The sequence below is a fragment of the Nymphaea colorata genome, chromosome 2 (assembly GCF_008831285.2).
Source record: "Nymphaea colorata isolate Beijing-Zhang1983 chromosome 2, ASM883128v2, whole genome shotgun sequence".
Classification (NCBI taxonomy): Eukaryota; Viridiplantae; Streptophyta; class Magnoliopsida; order Nymphaeales; family Nymphaeaceae; genus Nymphaea; species Nymphaea colorata.
The window spans coordinates 478,204-504,851 of NC_045139.1; the positions used below are offsets into that span (position 1 = coordinate 478,204).

Below are 26,648 nucleotides of genomic sequence, written 5' to 3' on the forward strand. Positions count from 1 at the left end.
TTGAAAAAATGGGATATGGAAAAGAATTTAATAAGAGACTGACAAATGACATGTGATTAGATTCAGATTCAAATATGCATAAATATATGATCGAATTCAGAATTTCAGATTCAGATTCAAATCACATTTAGTTTTAAATAAACACACTAGATCTAATGGCCTTACGTGTTGAAAGTTAGCCAGATTTGGTTAACATTTTAAATTGGGATGTGAATTCAAATATCAGATTCAAATTGCGAAATTGGATTTAGAATTCAGATTCAGATATGGCTTTTATTGATTTGCATTAAATCTAAATTCAAATCCAAACATGCGAATTACATCATATATGGTTATGGGTACATCCGGTTTAACCAGCCCCAGTACTAGATATGCCTCCCCTAATTGTTCTGACATTAAAAGGACTCAAGAAAGAGTGTAAATATTTTTTAACTCCCACACTCCAACTCGCCGATCTTTGTACTCTCTCCTTCCATAACAAAGCTAAATTTTTGGAGATATCTGTTGGACCCTTCATAAAAGGGCATTTTGGTCATTTTGAACTTTCTCCTCAAGGAAGAACATGTTGGACCCTTCATAAAAAGGCATTTTGGTCATTTTAAAATGATGGGTATGTCGGTCATTTTATAGAAAGAATTTTTTTTCTCCTTTTTTTATTTTTTTATTTTTCATGCTAGAGACATTTTGGTTATTTCGAGTCTGCGTGACTGGGCCTGAACATATAACCATCTTCGAATTATTGCCGGATAATTAAGTTGATCGGAATAAACTAATGGACTGAATCATCAGAATGGGTCACAAAAACCAAATTTTATAGAACTCCAGCAATCAATGATCTTTAGAATGAAAAGATTACTACCCAAAGATCAAATTTTATCAATAAAAACCCCAAGTTCACAACAAAGTAAGATTCAAGAGAACCTATGCATGTGGAGAACTGAGCAAAAGCTTATTGCCCATCTCCATGTGGGGATTCCATTGGATTCTTTAAGCTACATATTAATGTACTGCATGTCAGCAGATGTACGAGTTGGCCCTTGAAAGAATTTACTTTCACCGAGTCATCACGTGCATATGATTCAAAAAGAACAACTAAAGTTGTTGCTTTAATGGAGCTTAAATCGAAAAACAGCATCCTTGAATGCCCAATAGATATATCACGTATATGTTAAAAACACATTATTAGCACGTCTGGATTTATCCATACAGTTTATCATTTAGATTGATATTGTAAGCATTTGTTCAATTTAAACCCTCTCTCGCTCTCTCTCGATCTCCATCTCTCGACTAACACAAAAACATCTTTCCCTCTCTCCTATATATATATATATATATATATATATATATATATTGCATTTCTATGTCCCCATACTTGTGCGTGTGTATTCTGCATATATATTGCTCTCTCTCTCTCTCTCTCTATATATATATATATATATATAGAGAGAGAGAGAGAGAGAGAGCAATATATATATATATATATAGAGAGAGAGAGAGAGAGAGCAATATATATGCAGAATACACACGCACAAGTATGGGGACATAGAAATGCAATATAATTATCGCATATAAAGAGGTTAAACCAATATGGGGATAGAGAATTAATTCATTAATAAGAGGAAAATAGATACACGAGGATCCTAAACAACAATACATGCACTTATTTCGACGAGACTTTCCTTAAATTTTATGAGTTCATTGGTACTCTAACTGGTTCATACCATAATGGATCAAACTTGCTCTATCTTGAGATTTCTTTACAAGAGACCAAGTTTGCTCCATTATACAAGTATTAGTACAAGTGGAGAGAGGGAGAGAGTTGCGGCATTGAAGAGAAAGCATAAGCCGTATGGAGCTACGGGCCTCCAAAGTTTGTGTGTGGCCAGAGAGCTCCTACGTGATCGTTCGACAGGTGAGACATGCAAGAGAGAGGCACGAGGCAGAGACCTCTACTTCTTAGATTCCTGATCACTTCATCTTCTTCCTTCTTCTCTCCAGCCGAGCAGTAGGCTTTATTGGGAACCTATATGTTTCAAGATCAATCGACAATGCTAATTTACTAAGAAATATACAAGTAACAAATACACACACATATATAATATGACTACAAAGAAACTCAGCATGATTAATCTGTTCAGTCAAATATAAAATCAACTTCTTGGGAATTGCTATGTTTAAATCAACTTTGCAAAAAATTGAATAATACCCAATAATTTGATTTTAAAAATTAAGATTGTTTTTTACATGATAAATACTGAATTGATAGATTAAGTTTATGAAACGACTTATGACTGACAGACATATATAATCTCACATCTCAAGGAATGCAAAGGACCAGGGCTTCTAAATCAACAGATGCAGTAAGCTTGCGAAGGTTAAAAAGAAACAAATGGAAAAAGGAAACGCGCAGTTCCAGGAATCAGGACCACCCAAAAGTGGAAATGACCTGACCTAAAGGCGAGCCATGGCACTAGGCCCACTCTAGAGATGCGATTAGTTACTTCAGGTTCTATTTAAGCTCGCTTTTGCTAATCGTGCTCAAACATTTTCCTAAAATAATTAAAGTGTGAGAATTTGAACTTAGGTAAATTATTTTTTTTTTGGCTTAAAAATGTTTCTAGTTATGTTTATTTTTGCTTTCTTTTTTGAGATTTAATAAGAGAAGTATCATTGGCGACAACTGAAGTTCATCTACTTATCATACTATGGATGTGTATAAGTTCTAATGGCAAATCCACTTGGTGTGCTGGACACTCAAAAAGTCGTTTGGCATCAATAACAGTTCAATGAATGTGTACAAAAAAAAAATTGGGTAGATTCATGAAACCCTGCAGTATTTTATGGATCTGCTCTAAATTTTGAGGTAGATTCATTGGGCAGTTAACAATCTATTATTTGTGCTAAACAACCCCTAAGAAGTGTATACAGTGTTGGTATTGCCAAGAGCCCCCCTTAAGTTAAACTCATAATTTTACATCCATTTGAAAACTTGTGTTTATTAAACTTCGATTGAATAGAATCACATGGTTTGATGTTTAGATCCCTGAAATCTAACTTACATGCATCATTCTCGAGCAATATAAAGGAATAGTCGCTGCAAATCTTCGAACGCAAAAAAACATTTGGTTCAAAAATTATGACACACACCATGATGAATCGGCTGTTATGTTTAGATTCGGTATATTATAAAAAATAGACTTGTAAATCAAATTTTCAAGAAGAATGCATGCCATCTCATCGTTTCCATAAGTTCTTAAAGCCTGTCGCCATGCAATAAAATTCAAATAAAGTCTTTTTTTGGTTTAAGAAGAAAAGCTATACTGACCGATATCCTTGCACTTGTGGGCATACGAGAGAGAGAGAGAGAGAGAGAGAGAGAGAGAGAGAGAGAGAGAGAATCTCTTCATGAACAGTAAATGCAGGAAAAAGGGTTGGATTGAACAGTAACTGCATGGGCTGATCCAGCACGACAGTATGGACCTGCCTTTTTCTTCTTTCAAAAGAAGGATTCGAATCGCTTAAAGCAAGAGTTTTTTGTGGTTTATAAGATTTACTTAACATACCCCTTGGATTGCTCTAGCGCCACTGCCGCTGGATGATGAAGACCTCAAGTAGGGGACACTCAGAGTCTGCAGTTCAAAAAACCCCATTTAGTTTCTTTCTTACCTTTCAGCCAGAAGAAAACAGAAAAGAAAGAAAGACAGAAAGAAAGGAAAGCGCTCCTGTACTGAAAGCTTGCCTGCAAAAAGAGTCATTCTTTTTCATTCTCTCCGCTCTTTTCCTTCATAATTTATATTATTTCTTTTAACATACGTTTTTCTTCATGGGGGTCTCATAGTTTCATAAAATATGGTTTTTGAAAGGAGCATTTAAAATGAAAAGGCATGGAAAAAAAGCTGCATGCGTGTGCGTACCTCGACCTGACCGTGGAGAAATTTTATGTATCCAATGGCTTCCTTCAGCACCGATGCAGTGTCAGTCTGGCATGTTTCACACACATATACCGTCAGATTTAAACCAATAAGCCCATATTGCAATAGTCTTCAAAAATCAAATGTTCTTATTCTTGTGATCTTTTTAAGTCTTGACTGACAGGAATCTAAATTGGAAACAATTTGATCATCTTCAGCTTTTCCTTTAGTAAAGAACATTTTTTCCTTCCAGAAAAGAAAAAAGAGAAAATCTCAACGTGATCGTTTGTCATTAACGTTCACTGTCATATTTGCAATCAACTTGTCGAATTTTCAGATGTAGTAACTAACGATGTGATAAACATGTGACGAAAAGAAGAAGAAAGAAGATATTCATTGTGGTGAACGGAAGCTGCGTGGTGGCGATAAGATCTGGTGGTCTCTAAGGCATGCAATTTACTAGATCTGTTTCTTTCACTTGGTTAGCCAAATTATATAAAGGAAATCCTGAGCTTTCGTTGGTTTTCGTAATAAAAGCAACCAAAAAATTAAAGTCAACTATAGTTAATTCACGATTATTGATGAATCCTGACGAGGACGATGACTCTGGCATTATATATGTTATGCCTTTTCTTCAAACATAGTCTGAGATCCAGCTTTTTGCTGCTGTGGTAATAATGGCATCTGCTAATTGTGTCGGCAGTCGGGGCGATGGTGATTGGAGCGGCAAAATGAGCAGGATGATTCAAGCTCGATCGGCTCGAGAACGAGCCTAGGCTCCTTTACGGCAAGGAACGGCCATGAATGCTCAGCTCGAGATTGGCTTATGTGTGGCCCTAGTGGTCGTCTTAGCAGTAGTGGTGTTCGTCTAGGCACTTATTGCTGCTCATAATATTTCCATTATTGTAACTTGAATATAAAATTTCACTCTGTTGATTCATTCTAAACTTGGTCAATGAAGATGGCTTAACTGCACCAACCTATGGTACATGAGCTACCTAGGGTTCTATACACTTGGTACCTTCTAGCTTGCTTTACTCATGACGGCGAGATCCCCATCCATGATGCTGATTCCGATCACGGGGATGGCAATGCTGATGATGGTGATGATCAGAACAGCATTGGTGATGGTGTTGATGATGAATGGATGTTCTATGGCACGTACGATTTTTGAATTCATTCTCTCTTGATCACATGCTGATTTGATTATTGTGATGATAACTTTTCTTAGCATAGTTGATGTCATACTGATTCCAGTGTTTTCAGTGGTCAGGGTGACAGAAGAAAAGCAAGGGATCCGGAGAAGAATATGGGGAATATCGAAGCCCACAAACCACAGAACAATCAGCTTCACAGGTGAAAGAACCATTTCGTTGTTCTGAAGAAAATGAAATGAATAAAGAAAATACAGGAAGAAAAGGTAACTAGACATAGATATTTCGCAAAATTTGTTGGTAATTAGTACCTTGCCAAAAGGAGAAACGAGCTGTTGAAGGGCTGAGATTCTGTCACCCAGTTTCTCTTTCCTCACCTGCTCATGAACAATCATTAAGCCGAAGCATTTATGTCATCTCTTGACTGAAGAGTTCAGCCATAGGCTAAGATTTGAAGATCAACAGTAAGACTGAAGCGTTCTCGAGCATGGTGATGGCAGAAGTAATTTAAAGAGAAATGATTGAGTACCTTAAGTGGTGGCATTGAGGTGGATGATTCCAATCTAGGCCTCTTGGACGATCCTTCACTGGTTTTGGTTTGTGGGGTGCTGCTGTTTCTTTTTATTCCTTGAGTAGCTTCATTCATGACACCGGACCTCTTCTATGAACAAAAAGAGTAATTGTGTCGTTTGTTTATTCAACAACCAGAGATCGTTCTTGAAAGAAATTGTTGACTTCGTATGAAACGTTATATGCATACAATGCTCTAACTTCTACTGGAGAAATCAAAAGAAAGAAACAGCGGAAAATAAATAATCGCAAGATGCAACTTTCGTTATGGTAAATTCCTTGATTTCTGAAATCTGAAGCAGTGAATGTTCCTTAAACTTTTGAAAACAGATGGAGTAGATAATATCAAGAGTAGGACCAGAATGAATACTAGCTACGGCCAGTTAGATATGCCCATCTTTTTGAAAAAATTAGCACTCACTTTTGGGGGAACAAGAAAAAAATGATAACAAAGATGGCAAAAACGTTTGATATAGAATCGCATTCCAATGGTCCTCAGTCTTCCAATAACCCAAAGTTAATCGAATGTAGCAAAAAGCGAAGGAAAATAGAGCTAGAAGATAATGAGTAACAGCAGAAAAGAAAGATGTGCAAAAAGAAAAAAAAAGAAGTGATGCTTTTTCTTTAGCATAAAGGGCACTTGTTATAAGTTATATGGCTGCATTGAACTTGGCACCGATACCAGAGTGGCTCCGAATTGAAGAATGAACATAAACGAACGTGTGCAAAATAGAAGCAGATGCCAAAGTCGACTGAGTCTCATCTTCCTCACATAAGTGTAGCATTAAAGGATGAAATTTAGATAAGGAAGGGGAAAAAAGCAGCAAACCAGGCATAAACCTACCTTTTCATTGTTGCTGACTGGTATATTAATTGGTTGCTGCAAATAATTTAGATCAACTCTACCCAAACATCCTATCTCGGTAGGTCTGTAATTTCCTGAGGTTGCATGAAAATTCTGAGAGCCAAAGTTGGCAGGAGGAAGATTTTGCTGTGCCCATAAACTGTTTCCACTTGTAACAGCTGCGCCTGAGTAGTCCAAGGAAATCGGAGGATGATCAGCGTAGAGCTCTCCTGATGAACGCTGGAACCCATGGAAATTGCTCACAGAATCTTCAAGCTCTTCCTTTATCCTGACATATTGGGAATAATTCTCTGAATTGGTACCCCAAGTATTGAACTGATCTAACTCTGGATGGGTCACGGTAGGAAGCTGCACCATGGCATCATGTTCACTTGCTACATTAACTGAGCTCATGTTAAGCCCAGCAAATTCTGGGTTGAACATTTGTATTGCCTGCACTGAGTTCTCTGTATACCCATGATTCCTGTCTCATTCAAGGAAAAACAAGTTTCATGAGAGAGAGAGAGAGAGCGAGAGAGAGAGAGAGAGAGAGAGAGAGAGAGAGAGACTTACAGTAAGAGATTAGGGTTCCACGAATGACTGCTTGCAGATGCAAGAAAGGAGGAGAGATGTAAAGAAGGAGCAACATGGTGGGATTGATGATGGTGGTCTAAGTTTGCAGAGTCCATGGTGAGCTTAAGGAAGGCGTAAAAGTAAGAAAAAGGAAAAAAAGAAAAAATTGAAAAGTTTCTTTTTCTTCAGCACCCGCTTTCCTTTTCTTTAGGGCTTGGAATCTCACTTGATCCAAAGCAGAGAGCAATTGATACGAAGGAGAGGGCGAAGAGGGAGCGGGGGGCCATACTTTCGGCCTCTTTTTGATTGTTTCCTCTTTACTGACTGAAGAGGCTCAGGTTAAAGGGAAGCAAAGCAAAAAGAAGAAAAAGAAATGTGTGAAAGATGATGAACTTATGTACTCATAACCCTCCATACCTCCTTCCTTCCTTCCTTCCGTCTCTCTCTCTCTCTCTCTCTGTCTCTTTCTTTCTCTCTGGGTAGTCGTCCAGGAGAGGTCTTTCTTGTCTGAAATAAGGAGGAGATGATTATATATGCTGGAAGGCAAAGGCATATCATATCCTTGTTCTGCCTTAGAATTGAAGGCTTAACAAAGGTATAATAAATGGATAGATATCAACTCTCTCTCTCTACTCTCTCCTCTCCTCTGATATGGCTTTTTGTTTGACCAAAGTATCCCTTCTGTTTGAATTCATAGAAGTCATGACTACACCTGACCAAACTCTCTCTCTTTCTTTCTCTCTGTCTCTCGGGCTAATGATTGTTTGAAGACTAGCTGCGGCCTCATAGGCATCCAAAGTCATAACATGTTACTTCATGATCAAGAGTGTTAATTAAGCCGTCTTCCAGAACCACTCAATCTTTTTTTTCTCTGGTTGCTTTTCTCTGCTATGCCTAAAGCAGCAGCAAACGCATTCCGTGAAAAGGAGAGACATTAACCAGAGAGAGAGAGAAAGAGAGAGAGAGAAGCTGTGATAAATACTATAATATGAAAGAGAGCTTCCCTTTCATGAGATGTACATGCATCACGCATGCTCATGTAATTGACACCCATATATATTGAGAAGAGGCCACGTGCCATGCATGAGCTATACTGCATACATATGTTATCCATGAGTGCATTCAAGCATACATAATTACATACATTCATGCATGGTACTCATGGCTGCATGCATGCAAGTCTTTTTGAGATGGATATCATCGTTTGGGGCACTTAAAAGTCGGTGTCAGAGACAAATATGAGGTGCTGAATTTCAAAATGGCGAGTATGGGCAGCTTTGCTTTTCTGAAATAGTTAAAATTTAATCATCCAGCACCATGATTCGGTAACTCCTTAATTTAAGGCATAATCAAACTCTCTCTCATATTTTTTTAATCTCTGCGTGTTTCACTTTATCTCTGTCAGCAGCATAAAGTACGTCTGTTTTTTGAAAAATTTGAGCATTACCACTTTACATAGTCAGCCATTTGATCCTGATAATTATCTATTAATTGCTGTTACAAATTGGAAGCGCCCACACCAGAAAACGAGAGAGAATGAGAGAGGTGTTGGAGAGAAAGCTAGTGAAGCAGATTTTGTGCTTGGTCCCGAACACTAACAAAGTGTTCAGCTCCGGAAAGGCTAAAGGGCCCTTAAGCTGTTCATGAGCGAGTTCGGGCAGCTCGAACTCGGCTCATTGTCATGAAAGGAACTCAAACTAGGTTCGAGTTCGACTCGGGTTCTATTTCATTAGCACGAGCTCGACTCGGCTTCAAAACTCGAACTCAGCTCCATTCAGCTCGAGCTGAAGATTGGCTTGAGTAGAGCCAAGCATTTCATTAAAAAATTTATTTTTAAATGAAGAGGCAGCATGTAGACTTAAACGTGCAACCTCTCACATATTAGTACCCATTTGAGCAATCTACCTTTTTTTGGTAATTTGATGAGACTTATTTTATATGTTTGCTTTCTCGAGCTTAATGAACTTTAACGGAGCCGAGCCCACTTAACTCAAGCTCGATGCGTTTAGGTTGTCGAGTTCATTTCTAAACTCGAACTCGATTTGTTTAAGAAACGAGTTGAGTTCGAGTCAAACTCGAGTTAGCTCGACTCGTTCAACAGCCATATATAACTGAGTACCTTACCAGTCATTTTAAGAAAATAAAACAGAAAATGAAAAAACATCTCTTATAAGGATAAAATGGGAAAGACAAAAAAAAGACATTTCTTTTTGATAGCCCCACCACAACTTACCTGGTTTCTTATATATATATGTGTGTGTAGAGAGAGAGAGAGAGAGAGAGAGAGAGAGAGACCATGGTTTGGTTTTTAAACAAATTTGTTCTATATTAATCAATGTTTCTCTCATTAATATATCTTTCTTGTCCTTTTTAATATGATGATCAAGTGCAATATCTCTCTCATTTATACTTTCCATCATCATGAACTAAAGTTCTTTATAAATAAGGAAGTCTTTTAACTGATGTTATTCTTAGATCACCTTCAAATATAATTTGGGATGAAATTGCTTTATTTTATAATTAAAGTACCGTTGCTTTTCTCATAAAGAATTTATCGGTGTTCCCTAAACAAATTCAACTGATTGAAAGCAGTGCGCTGAAGTTTTGCAACAAGCTCTGTAATTCGAGTGCTGTAAAGTTAACAAAGTACTGCATAACATCATAAACTTAGCACCATGGTTTTCTTTTCAGAAATAAACATTCCAAGGTTAGTCACATGATGATTCATTCAGCAATCCTAAAGCACTGTCCTGGAAAGAAGGTGCTATATAGGGAATGACAGGCTTGTTCTGGTCTCCGCAGTGCCATTTGGAGCCCCTCCCCAGTGTAGATGAAGTTATAAATGCAACTTCATCCTCGAAGCATCAGAATTTAACATTATATCCTCAATTTGTAGCATGGAAATTCAAGGTTTTGATGGCTTTTAATGATGAAGGTGATCCTTGATAATCAAACTTTAACAGAAAAGTATATCAAAATTTAACATTATATCCTCAATTTGTAGCATGGAAATTCAAGGTTTTGATGGGCTTTTATGATGAAGGTGATTCTCGATCATCAAACTTTAACAGAAAAGTATAGTAAGAAAGTTCAGGCAACAGAAGAATAAGGTCAAGACTTGATCCAGGGCTTCAACTTCTACACCTTTCACAAAAACATCCATTTTTTGAACACCAAAACAGTGCATGAAAATGCAAAAGAAAAAAAAAAAAAAGCTCCCTATGAAAGCTGCGGTGTTTGTAATTCCACAAATTTGAAAGCCATGCTTTGCCAATTCATGAAAATCATTTATGTTTCCACATGGAAGCGACTAATTGAGAAGCATATTCCCATCCAAATGCAAGATCCAAAAATAATTCTTTCTGCCCCAAAATTGATGTCCCTGTTTCAGAAATTTCTGTAGAATATGCTCATTCAATGCACACAGCAAAAAAATTTGGTTTAACATGATCTATTAACATCTAATTAAGGTCAAATCTACTGATTCTTGCAAACAGAGATAAAAATAACAGAAGATATACTGTTCCCTCATCAGTTCACTTCATATGCATGCGTGCAAGTACATACACTTGGGAGTGCATGCTGATGCATGCATGCAGAGATACACATGTCCTCTCATACGCACATGCGGCGAGTCATGCTAAAGGGCCTTTCCTTGTTACATCTATAATTATCATTCCCGGCGTTAGGAAAAGAAGAAGAAAAGGCTCACAGTATATAAGACCCCCTTTGAATCTACTTTATACGACATAAGGGAAAGAGCAAAGGGCCACCCTTTCAATTTTTTGGCAGAGGGATAAGAGCGCTACTCAAAGTATGCATGCAAGAACTGCCTTTGAATTTGATTTAACGTCCATTGTCTGTTCATTTTCCTAGTGGGGCGCCTTTCTAACAACATCTCGTTGTTGTGAATCCTTGACCAGGCTTGTCTTCTTCCTGTCTCGACTGACCACAGGCCCCTTCTCTCCACTATAACAGGTCTAACTTTTGTTAGTAATTGGAAGGGACTTTGTCAAAAGCAGCAGGCAGAGACGACCAACAGTTGAATTGGGCATGACCCATTTGCTAAACCATTGAGTTGATTGACACCAATCAAGTGGCTGCACTATCTTGTGTTTCAGATTCTCTGCCATGGACAGCCATGTCCCAGCGCGTTCATACAGTTTCTGTCATCTGTTCAGTCAGTGAAGATAACCACGGCCTATTGCTCCAATGGAGAGACGACACTGTAGAAGATTTGCTGTTATTTGTATTTACAGCTTCTTTAAGAAGAAGGGTTTCCTTTATAGCATCAAAAAGTTTCAGTTTATGCTCTTACCTGTTATCTGGATATACCGAGAGAGGTATTATGGTGTATTTACTCATGAGTGAGGCAGCAAGCTTTTCTATTTGGGAGATCTATGAAGCATAGAGCAAACTTCTTTTGCAAATATATTGCATTTCCTGTAACTTGGACGAAAAAATAGTTCAGGGCTCATCTGCAACTTTGCATCATTATATTTTTAGTTTTCCTATTTAAGCTGAGACATAAGGGGACCCTCACAAGACAAACGAATCCTTACTGTGAAAGTATAGTTCTATATGCCAGCTTCCAACAACGAGATTGGTGAAATCTCTACTTGACAATTGAAAATCAAGCCCTGAAATGTCTCAAAGATAGAAATCTATCAATGTTTTCAGAGAACCAACCTTAGAGAACATTTGCAAATGCAGAAATTCCTGTAGATTTCAGAAAGGAATCGTCACTTTGGTCAGGACGTAGCTTGCGTGTGCGCAATTTACATTCCAAAGAGCAGATACAGCTTAAATTAAACCAAAAGCAACAGATGATCTCAAAAAAAAAAAAGCGTTGATTTCCATTTTGAATCGTTCTTTGAATCTTTCGAGTGAAAGGGAAACCTGATCAGCGTCAGCTTCCCTTTGGCAGCCTTATAGCCATTGATGGAACAAAGAAGAATCCCAGTGACCAAAAAAACATTTCAAGTTGGCACCAATTATTGTCAGTCAAAAAGATTTCTAAGGACCTTTGATTGGACAATGCTTCGACAAACGCCTCACAGTGTCCCACTTTGTGCGCGATGCAAAAGTTTAAGAAAACTATTGCCTATGGTCGTGCATATAGATGGGGACACTCCATGGCTAGCTGCTTAGAATAAACACAAAAAGAAAAGAAAACCAACAATTGCATTAAAATAATACAAATATCCAACAATTGCATTAAAATAATACAAATAACTCTTCCTTTCTCTCTGTCCCTCTCACAGATTAACTAACTTATCTTGGTGAGACCGTGGTGTGTGTTCGATCAAAAGGTTGCCCTTCTTTTTTTCCATTTTGTCGCCACGATAGAAGGGAGAGCCAAAGATTTCAGGCTCCGGAGCTCTAATTCAAAAAAAAAAAGATCGGCCTCTTGAAAATGATCAAAGGGCACTAAATAAGAATAACCAAATAACTGAGGAGCACTAATATATAAATAAGCAACATAGTTGGGGCCAACTAATATGTAGATGTATAAATTTTGTAGGACTGTGTGGGCAATTGCCTACACATATCCACATATGGTTTTGTTTGCTTTGCTCCTGCCATAATAGATATATTAATTAAATTTTTTTTCATTATGTTTTTGTGCTTTATAGGTGGCGATTTTAAGAGCTTAATTTTTAGACTTTTGGACACAAGAACACTGTGTCTGATCAAGGCCAATACTTAATCTACTTCATATCTTGGTGCAGGCGTTACTGAAACCAAGTCTAGGGTCAGACATGAAGTCTTTGTAAAAACCTTGCGGCCCACAACTCTATTTATAGACTTATGAGCGTCCAAATGATGGTTTTGGCTATTGTAAACTTAGATATTATAAATTCATTTTAGCTTGTTTGTATAATAAATCAGATGATACGAAGCATATACATAATATATTATTAATTTTAATGACCATATTCAAATAGTGCTTTGATTGTGATTGTGAACTGAAATATCTAGTATATATATATATATATATATATATATAGAAAGAGAGAGAGAGATTAGTATGATGAGGGAAGGGCTGGCTTCTTTGTTGGATCCCATAACTCATCTCAATAGAAAACAAAATATTAAGAAAAGAATAAAATAAAGAAAAGCTGGTCGCACGAGTCACTAGGGACCGCCCTCCCATCATCGATGCATCCTCTTATACGTTTTCACCAGTCAACCCCCCACTTATGGACTCGTGTCCATTAATAATTTAATTCCCACCTTTCAAAGCCTCCTTTTCTTTGTTTTCTTCTGATCTTTTCTAAAAAATAACATAAAAAAGTAAAAGTTAAATCTTCATTCAATGAAAATCACACAATCACTTTTTTATTTGATCGTGCTAAACAACATAATTTAATGTCTTCATGAACGAGCCAACTTCCTCTTCACCTAACAGCCAAACTTGATTTTTGTGGGTGTGTTTTGCTTTAGTATGGAGCATAATTGATAGGATATATATATATATATATATATATATATATATATCTGTGTGTGTGTGTGTGTGTGTGGACATAATGCAGTGTAATGTCTTCAAACCATGACTTTGACACAATTCTGAACCAGGCAAGAGAATTGAAAACAGTTTCTCAGTCATCTTACTGTTCCATCGATCGAGTAGTTTCAATTAAGATCAGAAATTTTTGTTCTTTGGAAATGCAGGAACAACTTGTTCTCCGCCTGTATTTCCCATTAGAAGGCTTCATTTGTAATTGGATGTTCCAGTTTTCAAACACCATCTCTTTTAGCAAAGCCTTCTAAACCAGAAAAGTTAAGAAAAAATAAAGGGGGAGAAAGTACTTTAAAAGTTAAGAGGGTCAGAGCCAATTTTTCAGGCTTTTTTTTTATATATAAATTTATTTGTCAGAGTCGACGGCAAATATCTCCCAACACTCGACAACAAGATCTCTATCTCCATCACAACATCCGTCAAAGTATAATATCATTCAAGTTTTTTCTAAAAGAAATCTTTGACTTAAGAGTAAGTGTTTTCAGAGTTTCTTGCTTTACGTTTGCAGAAAACCAGCAACTATAGTGTTTGACTTCTTACCAGTGGCAGAGTCACATGTGGACTGTTGTGGGCAGTTGCTAACCAGGTAGGGCTGCACACGAGCCTAGCTTGGCCAGCTCAAGCTCGATTCGACTACACAAAATTGAGTTTGAACTCGACTCAACTCGTTTAACTCACTTAACTTGTTTAGGCGTTAACTCATATAAGCATCTATTCCTTTAACTCGTGTATGCATTTAACTTACGTAAGTGTTAACTCATGTAACTTGGTAAAATTTGTTTTTATCTTAAAAGTTAAAACAAGTTATTCGGTGAACTGGTTTTGGTAGTATTATATAGACGGTTGGTTTGTGAGTCGAGTTGAGTATAAACGAGTCGAGGTCCTGAAGCTCAAAATCCACTTGTTTATTATTTCAAGTATCTTTGTAAGCTCGAACTCGGATTGTTTGTTATTTCAAATATTTTTGTAAGCTTGAACTCGGCTCGTCTATAAACGAGTCGGACACGAGCCGAGTTTTTTCAAACGAGTTCGAGTCGAGCCCGAGTTGGCTCGGCTCGTTGTGCAGCCCTAACGCCAGTTCCTTAAAATTTCATTATTTTTACATTGAAAAGTTTAATATTCACTTTACATATAAAGGTGCCCCACCAATATAAGTATTTATAAATGAATGCCCTTCCAACCAATTTTTCTAGCTACACATGCTAGTTCTTCTTTGATAGTGCAATATAATATCATTCATTCATGCCCAGTAAGAATAATGTGTGCTAGATCCACTACATACTAACAATTATGGATAAGAATATCAGCATGTCGGCTTCATCTACTAAACCCTCATTAGCCCCTCGAAATAACCAAACTCATTTTTCGTACAGAGGGCCTTGGAAACCTTCCCCTTTCATGCCTCATTTGATGCACAGAAAGTTTTTGTATGGCAAAATTATCAATATACCGAAGGAAGAATTTTTTGTGGGAAATTTTTTCGAATTCAATGAAAAACACATAGTAAATTTCCTGTGTTTGACGTTGCAAGGGAAAACCGTACAAACTCCCAACTCACGTCAATAGCTTAATTGTTAGATATGTTAACTGTCGAGTGAGTATCTGTTCCGTCTGTTGCGCCAACCTCCTCGAGAATGTTAGATATGTTGTTGGTCTAAGCGACTATAGACAAATAATTGGTCGTAAAAAAAACACACTGATCAAGGATCTTGATTTAGACAAAATGAAAAGAAGGAAACTTAAAAAAACAAAAATGGAGGTAACTTTAAAAATGGAAACCTAAGTTCTATATGATATCCTATCATATCTTTCTACATTAAAAAAAAGTGTTGCCTACCCACATACTCTAAGGTGAGTAATTTTACATTGGTACGCTATTTATCCTTTTCAAAGGTTGTGGCTGAGAACAGAATGGCTTTTTCCCTTTTGCTTTCTTCCTTTGAGAAATGCTTTTTTTTTTTCTTAGCTTGCTTTTGGGGATGAAGACAAAAAAAATTGGTAAAAGAAGAGAATATATGCCATGTTGAGCTTTCGAGGGGAAGCCCAACAGACCATGGCCCACATTTTTTTTAAATTTTTCTGCCTTTCCTTGGCCACTTTATGTTGTGAGGTTCCGTATTGCTCTTGATTTTTCCAGGTCACTGCACCAAAGTGTCGTCACTTTTAAAATAACTTTGTTTTTCGAAAAGAACACAATTAGTACCTGCCAACAATCTTATTTTTATACTTTAAATTGGAATTTAAAGCAATGGTTTTTATTTGTTTTTATTTTATAAAATTTGGAGAACTAATCAGCCAATAATAACCTTATGTTTGATAATGCAAGTGAAAAGCTTGTACTCTTAATTCTGTTAATGAAACTAAAAAACAGAGATTCTTTTGATGTTGGGGATTCATTTCATGCATCAAGGAAGTTTAGATTAAAAAAGTTTTCATGTTTTGAAACAAGATTCTCATGATCCTTAGAAAGCATAAAAAGCTACATGGATTTCATTAATATCTCGAGTCTTTGCAGGAGCTTCAGCAAAGTAAGCTCACGTACACTGCTCAAGTCCGTATCGATCAAATGGTCCACCACCCATGTTACTTACTCACATGGAGTTCGTCAATCTCTATTGCTCCTCATGAGTATTATTCAACTGCTAAATTGCTTTCTTCCAAAAACTCGCATTTTAACATGTACATTAATGTGGTATTATATGCTCTTGATCCTACACAAACACAGTTTTATTCATCCGGCTTAGTCCAATTCTGAGCTCGAACTCTTATTTGGATTCCGACTCAAACCCCTAGCAGCTTTGGTTCTATTCTGAAAAATCTGAGAACCCCACTAATAATTTTACCAAACCCCTTATCATAAACCCTCAAATAATTTCAGAAATATTCAAAACAAGACTAAACTTTGTAACCAGGCTAAACCCCTAGCAGCTTCTTCGATTTTGATCTTGTTTGAATCAATATTGCATATGCTAATCTAATCAATCTGCTTCAACGTTGCTTCTGGTATCCTCATCTCTCATTATAGATTCGCCTTTGGTATCAATTTTTGTTTTGCTAATTTTTTTCATCTTTAAGATCTTCAAGTTAAGGATTACAGAAAACGCGTTTTTTTTCGAAAAAAAGGCAAAAAAAGAAGCGATAAATTAACTAGGTATTTAAAACTAAAAAAACATGTTTAAAAAAAGTTTAAAAAAACGTGTTTTAAAAGCATTTTTTCCGCTTTTTAAAGGTTTTTTTCAGTTTTTTTTTAATTTTTTTCAGCTTATTAAATGTCAACTAGTTTTTTTTCATTTTCTATTTTTTATTTCTTGCAAATCTACTTATCTTTTGATGTTGGTGTTATTAGTTTCTCACTTATTTTATTTTTTCTCTATTTTTTAGTTTATTTAAATTTTTTAAAAATCCACCGTATTTTTCTTTTTTTTTTTCAAATTCACCGTATTATAACTGAGAAAAACCTTATCATTTAAAACTCCGAGACGTTATTTGTGACTATACAATACATTAAACTACTAAGCTAAATAAGATGCAAAATTTAGTTTTTGTTTGATCTTGGATGATAAAATACTACTTTTCAAGCGCAGCGGAGAACGATAATTATGAGACTTAATCTTGTTTAGCTGAATATAATAGCGTGACCTAACCATCCAACTATCTCATTCGACCCCACTACACAAGTAGCGGACAAGTTGATTCTGGAAGATAAGTGACAGCAACTTAGCATGGCTTCATACATATTTATATGTCATCATCCACAAATTAATGGCTGCCTAGTTAATATCCTGGTGTTTGCATTAGTTAGACACTGATCTCAAAAAGAGTATTTTCTGGATGATTAGATCAGAAGTTCCCAAAAAACACAAATAAACCCTTAACCTAAGCAAGTAAATGTTAGTAAATATTCTCATATTGGAGATATTTCCGCAAGGGAACTATCTCATTCATTTGGAACGTTTGCATGGGGACAGGTTGTCCTGGATAAGTTATCATGAACTAAACTAATTCACGAGTTGAATTTTTCTTGCGCTTGGATGGAAGGGTGCCCAAGTCACTTATAATTAACAAGGTAAAAAAATTGAACGTTGAACGTTGTCAGATAGATAAACATATAAAAACTGTCATTAAAAAATAATTGCCACAATTTTTCAATAGATCGTCCCGTTTAATAAATAATAAATAAAAAGTAAAAAACTTTGGCGTTTAGCAAGAAGAAGATCACTCAATTCCCTCTGAACAACAAAGTAAAGGAGAAACGATTAAATATTGGAAAAGTAGAGAAAAATAGATAAAATAAGGTGAAGTAAAGCGGTTTATCTTGGAATATCCAGAAAAGAAAAAGCGCGTGCTTCCTTTTGGATCTACCGTCAGGATTTAGATTCCATGTGTCTGGGACACGTGTCTCAATCTGAACCAAAGTAACCTGGACCTCTTACAGTCGCCCGGATCCAGTGGGTTCAAACTCAGAATCCGATCCTGATTTCTTTGGAAAACCTTTTTCTAAAGACCTCACAATTTAGTTTTATGAATTTGATGTGACATTTTTTTTTGGTAAATGTAACAAGAAGAATCTACGATGAACTCTACAAATTTTCGTTTTATTTCTTACATTGGTAAAAAAAAAAAAAAAAAGATATAAAATCAGAAGAAAAGAAGGAACGATCTCAAATCGGAATAGATGTAGCATCCATGACCATGACCTCCTGCAATTTTGACTACCAACAATCTAAACTATGATTTCTTGCGAGGGAGACACTGGATTCGATTATTTGATCAAACTTGCAAAGATGCAGTTGAATGGAAATTTGGTGGCATCCCCATTGTCTTGTTTGTGCAGAAGGGCCAGTGATGATCGGCAACATGTTTTGTTCACCTGCGGTGTTGTTGGTGATTATTTGTTTGGTGATTTTATTTTTTAAGCAGAACCTCTCTTGTGATGTAATAATCTTGATCTCAAAGTCAGTGTAATGTTGTCTTGTACATATCATTCTTTCTTCCGTTTCTAAGGAAAGGACACGACCCAGCCCGCTTTAATCCGAAATGAGATCCAAAAAAACTTGGATCTCAATTAGATGCGGATAATCCAACTATTATTGCTTATATCATTTCCATCAACAACAGTGGCTGTAGTTTAGTGGTAAGAATTCCACGTTGTGGCCGTGGAGACCTGGGCTCGAATCCCAGCAGCCACACTTTCGAATGCTTCGTTCTTATTTTTTTAACCGGTTTCTTCCATCCTTCTGAAACTTCCGTGGATTAGCCAATGTCGACCTCGGTGTAGTGAAAGTTGAAATCACTCGTGTCTGCATTATAAAATGACCAAAACAATGTGGAATGGTAGGAGACTATGGCACCTTTGTTTTGGATGAGGAATGGAATTAAACTAGGAGCTGCTGATTTCTGTTCATCCAACAATGAGCCTGAAGCTACTTGTCTTATTTTTGCAAAGGAAGTCAACATAATTAGAACAATTAATAGTTCGCAGAAAAAGCAAAAAAAGAGGACCCTAATGTTTGAGTCGTTATGCAAGCGCAGGGTCCATAGCTCAGTGGTAGAGCATTTGACTGCAGATCAAGAGGTCACCGGTTCGAACCCGGTTGGGCCCTCCCTAGTTATATCACTTTTTAGTTTTTTCCGCTACTAACCAAAAAAAAAAAAAAGGTTTTAATTAACCTAACTTGTGAAGGGTGTCCAGTTGAAGAAAAGAGTCCCAAACCAAATTTATGGCCTATTCAACATTTTCGCCATAAAATTTTCATTGGCCTATTCAACATTCAAATTATTTTGAGAATTCTGTTTGACATGCAGTAGTTGGCTGATATTTTAATAGTTTTCAATGTTTCGTAGACGCAATCTAGTTAATATCTTCTTTTTCTCAGTTAAAAAGAGCTCATATTTTGCACTGACAAGGTTTTTTTTTTTTCTGTTTTGCAGTGCTAGTATCTGCATTTATCCAGTGCCATTAAAATCTATGCGCGGTCAAATCAAGAGAAGCCAGAGAATTGCTATATCTATACCCGATCAGATGAGGCGAAGACAGTGGGAAAATTTCCGTTGACAAATGGTTAGATGTTCAAAGTTTAATACAAGAAGATTATAGCAAAAAGCCGGAAAGAATAATGATATTAATCGTGATTGCATTCTATAATGTTGGTGAGCTCAAACAATGTAAATAAATGGATATAAATGAAACGTATTGTATGACGTATCCAAAAAGTCTATAGCTACCTCTAGTTTCTTCTTCGGCTTGAAGTGGAACTGCTTGTCTGCAGTTTCTTTTCCAAATCAGCTTCCAGGTATGTACAACAATCCAGAAACACCTTCTCAGACAGCCTGAACACTGAAGATAGGTTCTTGGTGCCTTAACTTCTTCTTTGCAGGCTTTACCATCAATTCGATACCATCTTCCAATTCTTTCTCAACCCAAGCATCAAATGCATCTTCTTCGTACCTCAACTTGCACTCCGCAGGTTTAGCCAACTCAATACCATCTTCCAGTTCTTTCTCAATCCAAGCATCATACTCGTCTTCTTCATTGGTTATAACAGCAGCCCGTTTAACAGTACGTCCTTCCCTTCTCCTCTTTAGAGCAGCTCTGATCCTTTCTCTGTCAACATCACTGATCACATTAACTGACAGTTTCTGGCTACCATTTTTAACACCAGATATCTCCACCCCAATCCACATCTCACTGCTTCCATTGACGTTGCACTGGTGGCTGCCTTGCTTTTGTTGGGGACCATCTTCAGGAAGAACCATGCTGCTGCTACTCGTATCCATAGGCACATTTTCACAATGCCGAACTTCAGAATGAACCTCAGAACCTCCACTTTCAACATGAACTTCAACACAAACTGGATTTTGCCATTGATGTGAACTAATCTCAGATGAATTGTCCAATCCATCTCTTGCAGTTGTGTTGAATTTCGAAAGAGGTTTAGAACTTGACTGAGGATGATGGCATGAGACTGATCGCCCGTTTGGGATGAACAATTCAACCATCTGCTTGATAACCTCTGGCATAAAAAGAAGAACCGCAATTTAGAAACCGAAGTATGGTTAGACAACATAAATCCAGAAAGACAAATTCACTGCACGATAGCTAAACAAATTCATGGAATAGTGGAACTATCTTCAAAAGAAGTAACCAACCTTCCAACTGAAATGGGGAGACATCAAACTCTTGCCACCAGACTTTACCTCCATGACAGGGAAGCTTGACATTTGACACCTTTGCAGCAAGGTACATAGCACCAGCTGCTATATAAGCAGGCTTGAACTGCAAGCAAAGTGTGGTTTGCAGGCTAGAAGCCCGCTTTGATATGTCATCTTTCTTGAACTCCAAGGTCCAAAGAAAACCTTGAATGAACTCTAAGCCCAAGGAGTCATCATTTTACTAAATTCAGAAAAGTTTGTCTAGCTTACCAGTCATTTAAAGTGTTCCAGGCCACTTTGGAGAGTTCACTCTGACCAAGTTTCAAGCTCTTTATCGCTGTGACAAGTGGTTTGTACGGGTGGATGATGTTAAAATCAAATCCAATTGTTGAAAGCAGAAGCCTTTCTGCAAGTAAAATGAGTCCTTCTTTCTCCCGGTATGTTTTCTGCAAAGAAGCATAATCCAGAAGAATTAGGTAAAAATTTCCTATTAAATATGAACCTAATCAAAGACTCAGAATCCATGTCAAATTTGTGTATCACAAATTTCATATCAGTAGCCATCTAAGTCTGTAGTGATTTGGAGTACGAACTACACAACAACTGACACCGTGAAACTTGGTGCTGACTAGATGTAACTAAAAACAGAGGGGTTAGACCTAGCTAATTAATTAGCCCAACTCAAAAGAAAGACAACCCAGGTTGCACATCATCCACATGACTATGAAATAGCAGAAAGCGAAGTACCCATTGTTTAATTCTTTCGGCAGAAACAGGATCCCTCTTATGAATTATTGAATGGGCCACAACAATAACGTCTCTCAGCAACACAGTAGTTTCTTCCACCTTTCCAGCAAGAAACATGCAGGCAGTTGTAACAGTCTGCGAAACATGCAACCCCCAAATTGAAACATTTCCATAAAAACAGAATACAGATGTGACATATAATTTCTAAAATGAATCACTACACAAGAATTCAATATCCATCATACACTTGCAAAAGAAGGCTCACATAACCAGCATGCAAATTGTATGTCCCACACAGCAACCATAAATTAGTAAATCAACCTCAGGCATAGGTAGCGATGGATACAGTTCTAAGTTCCTCAACCCATATGTGAAGAACAATGTTCAAAAAGCCCCCCACAAGAACCTCCTAGGTATCATGGTTTTGACAGGTCATCAGTTGGCATGAAAAATATCAGTTTTTCAAATTTATTAACAACACACACAAAAAAAAAAGAAAAAGAAAAAAGAAAGACAGAACCAAAAATTCAGTTTGAAAATGAACCTTTCTAGGTTAAAAGAAAATCCAACATTCATCTACATGCCGTAGTTCAAATGTTTCCATTTTCTGGGGTTCCCTTTTGAGTTGGTTCTTCCAGATGTCAACAGCAATTATGTTTTATGAAAACACATATATAGTAGAACAAGTAAAGTTCAAATGCAGCATGTCCATCCGAGTTTAATAAAAAAAAGCATCAGTTGGAAAGGGAAAGAGTTGAAACTTAAAGAAAAGACTGATTAATACTTAAAAAAAGCATTGAGAAAGAACATAAATCGCTTATATGGTAACATCATCTTAACAGAATTTTTGGCAAGTGACACATTACTTCAGCCATGTCTTATTTCAAGCATATTTTCAAGTTACTGATAATATTGATGACATAACAGCAACCCTAATGATTTGTGAAATTCCATAGAGGACAAACAACAAAAAGGGAAAAAAAGGAAAAATAATCAGAAACCTTGTAGTCAAATCATAACATTTTCATTAGGTATGTTCTTGTTAATGTCTCTACAAGATTGACAAGCACAACAGTTTAGCAGTATCTTCTGGTGAAGTAAATTCAGGTGGACATGGTGTCATGGCATCAAATATATTTGAGGTTCTGAATGTTACTGTACATGTGATAGTTGCAGTCAATAAAGATGAGTCAGCCAATTATCATCACCGGAAAAAACTAGAGATTCATAAGGCAGCACGAGCTCTTTTAAAGACCATATGTATTACAAAATTAACATCTATAGCTCAAATGTACCTGCCAATCATTCTTAGCATGGGACTGGCCAAGGAAAAACCGGTGGCAAAACATGATAGCTGTTGCTATTGTAACCTGAGGTCTGCAAATAGAGTCAAGGCATTTTACCAACCAGTTCAAAACATCCAATCATTGTAAACAGAAAACAGTGTTTGAAGAAAGACCCATAAGTTGAAGTATGTGAAACCACACATACACACAAAGCTCCAATAAAACCATAACTAAGATCATGTCACAGGCAAAAGTTTATCCTCTAATAAGTTTATAAATTTGATCAAGCAAGAGAAAAAAATTTTAGGTTTTCATCTTTTATTATTTTTCCCCCCCTTAGAGAAAGGAGAAAGGTAACTTGACTGATACCTTGCTAACATGACACTGAGCATGAAGACATTTTTTTGCATTAGAAAACAGAGAATCACAGCAGACTGCAAATACTGCACATAAAGAAAGATTTCGGAATTGCACATGATAGACCAAAGACATGAAAAAAAAAAAGGCTCTCTCCACCACAATGCAAGAAACCAAGATCTTTTTTTCCCTTCAAATAATGGAGAATGAAGGAAAACTTTTATGACTAAAACACGCATGGAAGTAAACAAGGTAACACAAAGTTATTGAAGCCATAAAAAAAATAAGCAAGTACCAATCAATAGAAACATACACTTTCAGCTTGACGCCCAATTCCTGAAGAAAGCTGCAATACAATTTCCTCAAACATGTCTCCTTCCTCAAGTCAATGCCATCCTTTCTAGAAGGGGAATTCTCCTCAATCTCTTTTTTACTATAGTACCAACTAGAGCTAGAGTAGTGTGGCTCCTCTAACTTGTTTTCAGGAAGTTTGCATGACGTGCCAAACTTATGTTGAACATCAGGCTGCCATCCTGCCACAGCCACCATGTCCTTTTACGTGTAAGTTATTAAAATGTTTTCTGGATAGTGTTCCAACAGCCTTCTCTTTCACAAGTAATTCAGGAAGGATTAAACTGCATCCTGTAAAAAACCATACGCTTAATTAATTTATAGAACTGATACAAACAACACAAATAAAGGGAGGAGAAAAGAACAAAGAGAGAGAAAATTAGGGCAAAAAAAACATTTAGAACCATTTGCCCAACTGCACTATGCTCCTTGCACAAAAGGCATGTTACAACTTTTATCACAGATCCACAACCACTGACAATGAGTGTTGAAACCATGAAACAACTAACTTTACAGAGGCCTACATGACAAGTACACCTACATGCATGATGGATGTTAAGCAGATCATAGATTAATGGCATCTTAACTTATGCTTCTGAAGAAGGTGTGTTGATGCAGGCTGAAAAGACAGCTAGTAGACATACAAACTAAACCAGGTTTCAGGCTTTCAGCATGAAGTAGAAAGCTGTAAGATAACAGGACTCACACAAACTACTCACATACAGGGCAATACATATCTACCAACATTACATTACACAAATCAAGGAGGAGCACATGCTTCTGTTGTAGTGATCCAATCTGTATATTGGCATTTATCCTTAGCTACAGTGATTTATCTAGAAGTTGTCCAATGCAAGCTTATCCTTTGACTTAGCATTACAGTCAGCTTTCTAATGAACTAATTCTAGGATTCACATGTACATGTAGGGTATTCTAGCTCTGTACAAGGCACTGAGACACTTTCTAGATATCCTAATCATATTTAACAAAAGAGGAAATAAGTTTTACTTATATTGAGACCGCCCTAGATTCTCCAACTTTAGGGCACCAATCAGCAAGCCAGCAACGCAGGAGAACTTAGTATAGGCTGCACGAGTAAAACTTCTAGAGACAGTTGCCCAAAACGAGAGCACAAGTAATATGAACAATTGGCTCTACACGCAAGGTCTTGTGACAAGTGACCAAAAACTTTCCGTGGACATTTAATAGCCACACAAACACTTCCACTCCCAAAAAGGTAATGGCTATTACTAATATGCAATAGAAAGATTTTTAATCTCATTAAAAAGGAAAATTCAGCTACTCAAAGGTCAAAGAGATCACCGACGAGCCTTAACAATACAAATCTGTAGTGAAATATCAAATATGCTCAGATGAGTGAATTGTCCATAGAAATAAAGAGCCTATACTGGAACCAAAATCCAGAATCCTTCGAACTATTAAAGCCACAGTGACTCAAAATATTGAATGCAGTGTACAACAGAACAAACTGAATACAAGTGTATCAAAATCATTCAACTATGCGCAATATTTAATCAAATTGTTCACGACCACCACTGAAAAACAGATCAATCCCTCGCAGCTACATACATTATGATCAAGTCAATTCACGCACCCCAACCATCCACGGCTGGGCAGTGGGAACTTTCGAAGTTCCACGAGGAATTCCTTCAACTTGATCAATGGACGTAAAACAAAGTTCCCAGAAGCCACCACTATCCTTGACAGCAGTAATCTCTTCCAATTATCTACATGAGAAGCTGACAGAGAAAGAGACCATCGGATTACTCAACACTGACAAACACCAGATTTTAGAGAAGTCCAAAATCTCAACTATGGGAGCTAATGAAACCCAGAGAGGAACAGCACACTTTAAGGATTCAACGCAAAACCAGCGAAGTCTCCAAGAAAAAGAAAACCAAGAAGAGAGAAATCCTTACTTTGTTTGAAGACGGGCAAATACAAACCCTGGACGGAACAAAAAAATTTGCGAAATCTGTATCTTGGATGGAATTCGCAGATGAAAGCTTTGAGATGAACAACAAGAAGATAGATATAGAAAAGAACGAGCAAATTCGAAAAGGGAAGTGACCGAGAGCTTACCCGAGAGCAAGAAGGCAGAAGGAAATTCCCATGGAGGAATCCAAGCAAGAAAACATGGAAAAATAGAAGGAAGATATCGAGTCCGCAGAGGGAAGGAGGAAGGAAGCCGTCGGAAGCAAGGGCTTCTGATGCGAACCGGAAATTTGGTGTCCAGACTCGGATAAAGCCAAGTGGGTCAACGTTGGTGTCCAGGCACCCAATTAAAAAAAAATCTCGTTACCAGAAGTTGACTTTTATGGGTAAAAAGTCCCAAATGTAGTATGATTGGGCGTGCCAAACCATCTACTTGCGTCCATAGTTTGCTTACTATAATCAAGGTTTATTCAACCAAATTTAATAAGCAATAAGACTTAATGGATAAATTTTATAACAAAAATTTCTAAAGATACATGTTTCCTATAAAAATATAAATTACAAAATATTTTTTGGACAAATAAGCAAGGATCGAATTTTAAGAAAAATTCTCATGTAGCCAGCAAGATGAAACATTATTTTTTGACATAAAGCGACAAAAATACTTCTCTTAAACATAAAATATCTTCCATCGGCTAAGGAAAGAGAATTTTTTTTATGACAAGGACTTTTGTCACTTTATTCTAAACATTAACAATTTTTTTTGTCCAGAAACAGCTCCTTTGAGAAAAATTTCCCAAAAATTAAGCGTCTATTTGTAAATGCAGTCGCTATTTTGCAATTTTTCGTAGAAAGGAAAATGTTAGTGTTATGCCAATGTAACAGGTACAGGTTTAGACATAGAGTTCGAACCGGTTACTTCCGAGTCGTTTTTTCTAATTTTTTTTTAGTTCTGGAAATTGTAGAACCGGGTAGCTCTGACGTGTTGAGTCCCTGAAAATCACCTTCTTGATAAAATTTTACTTGCAAATGTGATTCATACTTGTCACTGGCAAAGGTTGTGTGGAAGCATATCAGAAACCATTGCTGAAATGGAACGAGTCTTGTGGATCTTCCAAGAGCTTCTATGATGTGTTCACGAATCATCTTGGATGGGAAAAACATAAAACCACGCGAGAAAAATCTTTGTTTTTCATAGAGCACTCGCGACCAGGACTCGATTTA

General features: G+C 36.9%; 2 protein-coding genes and 2 non-coding genes across 10 annotated transcripts; 2 read left to right on the forward strand and 2 right to left on the reverse strand.

Annotated features, from left to right (window-relative positions):
• Positions 1-1,588: 1,588 nt before the first annotated feature.
• LOC116246834 (transcription factor bHLH113-like) lies at positions 1,589-7,663 on the reverse strand. 2 transcript variants are annotated; one of them, XM_031618721.2, is made up of 7 exons: positions 7,053-7,663; positions 6,480-6,963; positions 5,595-5,723; positions 5,377-5,442; positions 3,915-3,980; positions 3,564-3,629; positions 1,589-2,023 (listed from the first exon to the last, which is right to left on the reverse strand). In XM_031618721.2, the coding sequence occupies exons 1-7, from the start codon at positions 7,166-7,168 to the stop codon at positions 1,856-1,858; spliced, it is 1,095 nt and encodes a 364-aa protein (XP_031474581.1). In that variant the 5' UTR covers positions 7,169-7,663; the 3' UTR covers positions 1,589-1,855. The 2 variants fall into 2 exon arrangements, with proteins under 2 accessions (XP_031474581.1, XP_031474580.1); XM_031618720.2 differs by having other exon boundaries at positions 5,595-5,726; positions 7,053-7,662.
• An 11,029-nt stretch (positions 7,664-18,692) lies between these two features.
• Positions 18,693-18,764, forward strand: TRNAH-GUG (transfer RNA histidin (anticodon GUG)). The gene has a single exon. It is a non-coding gene; the product is annotated as a tRNA-His (tRNA).
• Positions 18,765-19,106: 342 nt separating this feature from the next.
• On the forward strand, positions 19,107-19,178 carry TRNAC-GCA (transfer RNA cysteine (anticodon GCA)). The gene has a single exon. It is a non-coding gene; the product is annotated as a tRNA-Cys (tRNA).
• Positions 19,179-19,612: 434 nt separating this feature from the next.
• On the reverse strand, positions 19,613-25,748 carry LOC116248518 (cyclin-T1-4-like). Of its 6 annotated transcripts, none has more exons than XM_031621360.2 (8): positions 25,572-25,748; positions 25,084-25,228; positions 23,431-23,759; positions 22,770-22,851; positions 21,475-21,609; positions 20,998-21,173; positions 20,725-20,876; positions 19,613-20,588 (listed from the first exon to the last, which is right to left on the reverse strand). In XM_031621360.2, the coding sequence occupies exons 3-8, from the start codon at positions 23,664-23,666 to the stop codon at positions 19,897-19,899; spliced, it is 1,473 nt and encodes a 490-aa protein (XP_031477220.1). In that variant the 5' UTR covers positions 23,667-23,759; positions 25,084-25,228; positions 25,572-25,748; the 3' UTR covers positions 19,613-19,896. The 6 variants fall into 6 exon arrangements, with proteins under 6 accessions (XP_031477220.1, XP_031477217.1, XP_031477218.1 ...); XM_031621357.2 differs by having other exon boundaries at positions 25,059-25,228; positions 25,572-25,747; XM_031621358.2 differs by lacking the exon at positions 25,572-25,748 and adding an exon at positions 25,409-25,549 and having other exon boundaries at positions 25,059-25,228.
• Between the last annotated feature and the right edge of the window lie 900 nt (positions 25,749-26,648).

Excerpts from the sequence above, each read along its gene's own strand:
- LOC116246834 (XM_031618720.2), bottom strand. The coding sequence starts at position 7,168 with ATGGACTCTGCAAACTTAGACCACCATCATCAATCCCACCATGTTGCT. Across the intron at positions 5,727-6,479 it reads CAGTCAGCAACAATGAAAAG|AAGAGGTCCGGTGTCATGAA; the intron begins GTAGGTTTATGC and ends TTTTGTTCATAG. Across the intron at positions 3,630-3,914 it reads TTCTCCACGGTCAGGTCGAG|ACTCTGAGTGTCCCCTACTT; the intron begins GTACGCACACGC and ends TTTGAACTGCAG.
- LOC116248518 (XM_031621361.2), bottom strand. The coding sequence starts at position 23,666 with ATGGTGGCTGTGGCAGGATGGCAGCCTGATGTTCAACATAAGTTTGGC. Across the intron at positions 22,852-23,430 it reads TTGGGCGTCAAGCTGAAAGT|ACCTCAGGTTACAATAGCAA; the intron begins GTATGTTTCTAT and ends CTCTATTTGCAG. Across the intron at positions 20,877-20,997 it reads TGGAACACTTTAAATGACTG|CCTGCAAACCACACTTTGCT; the intron begins GTAAGCTAGACA and ends GCGGGCTTCTAG.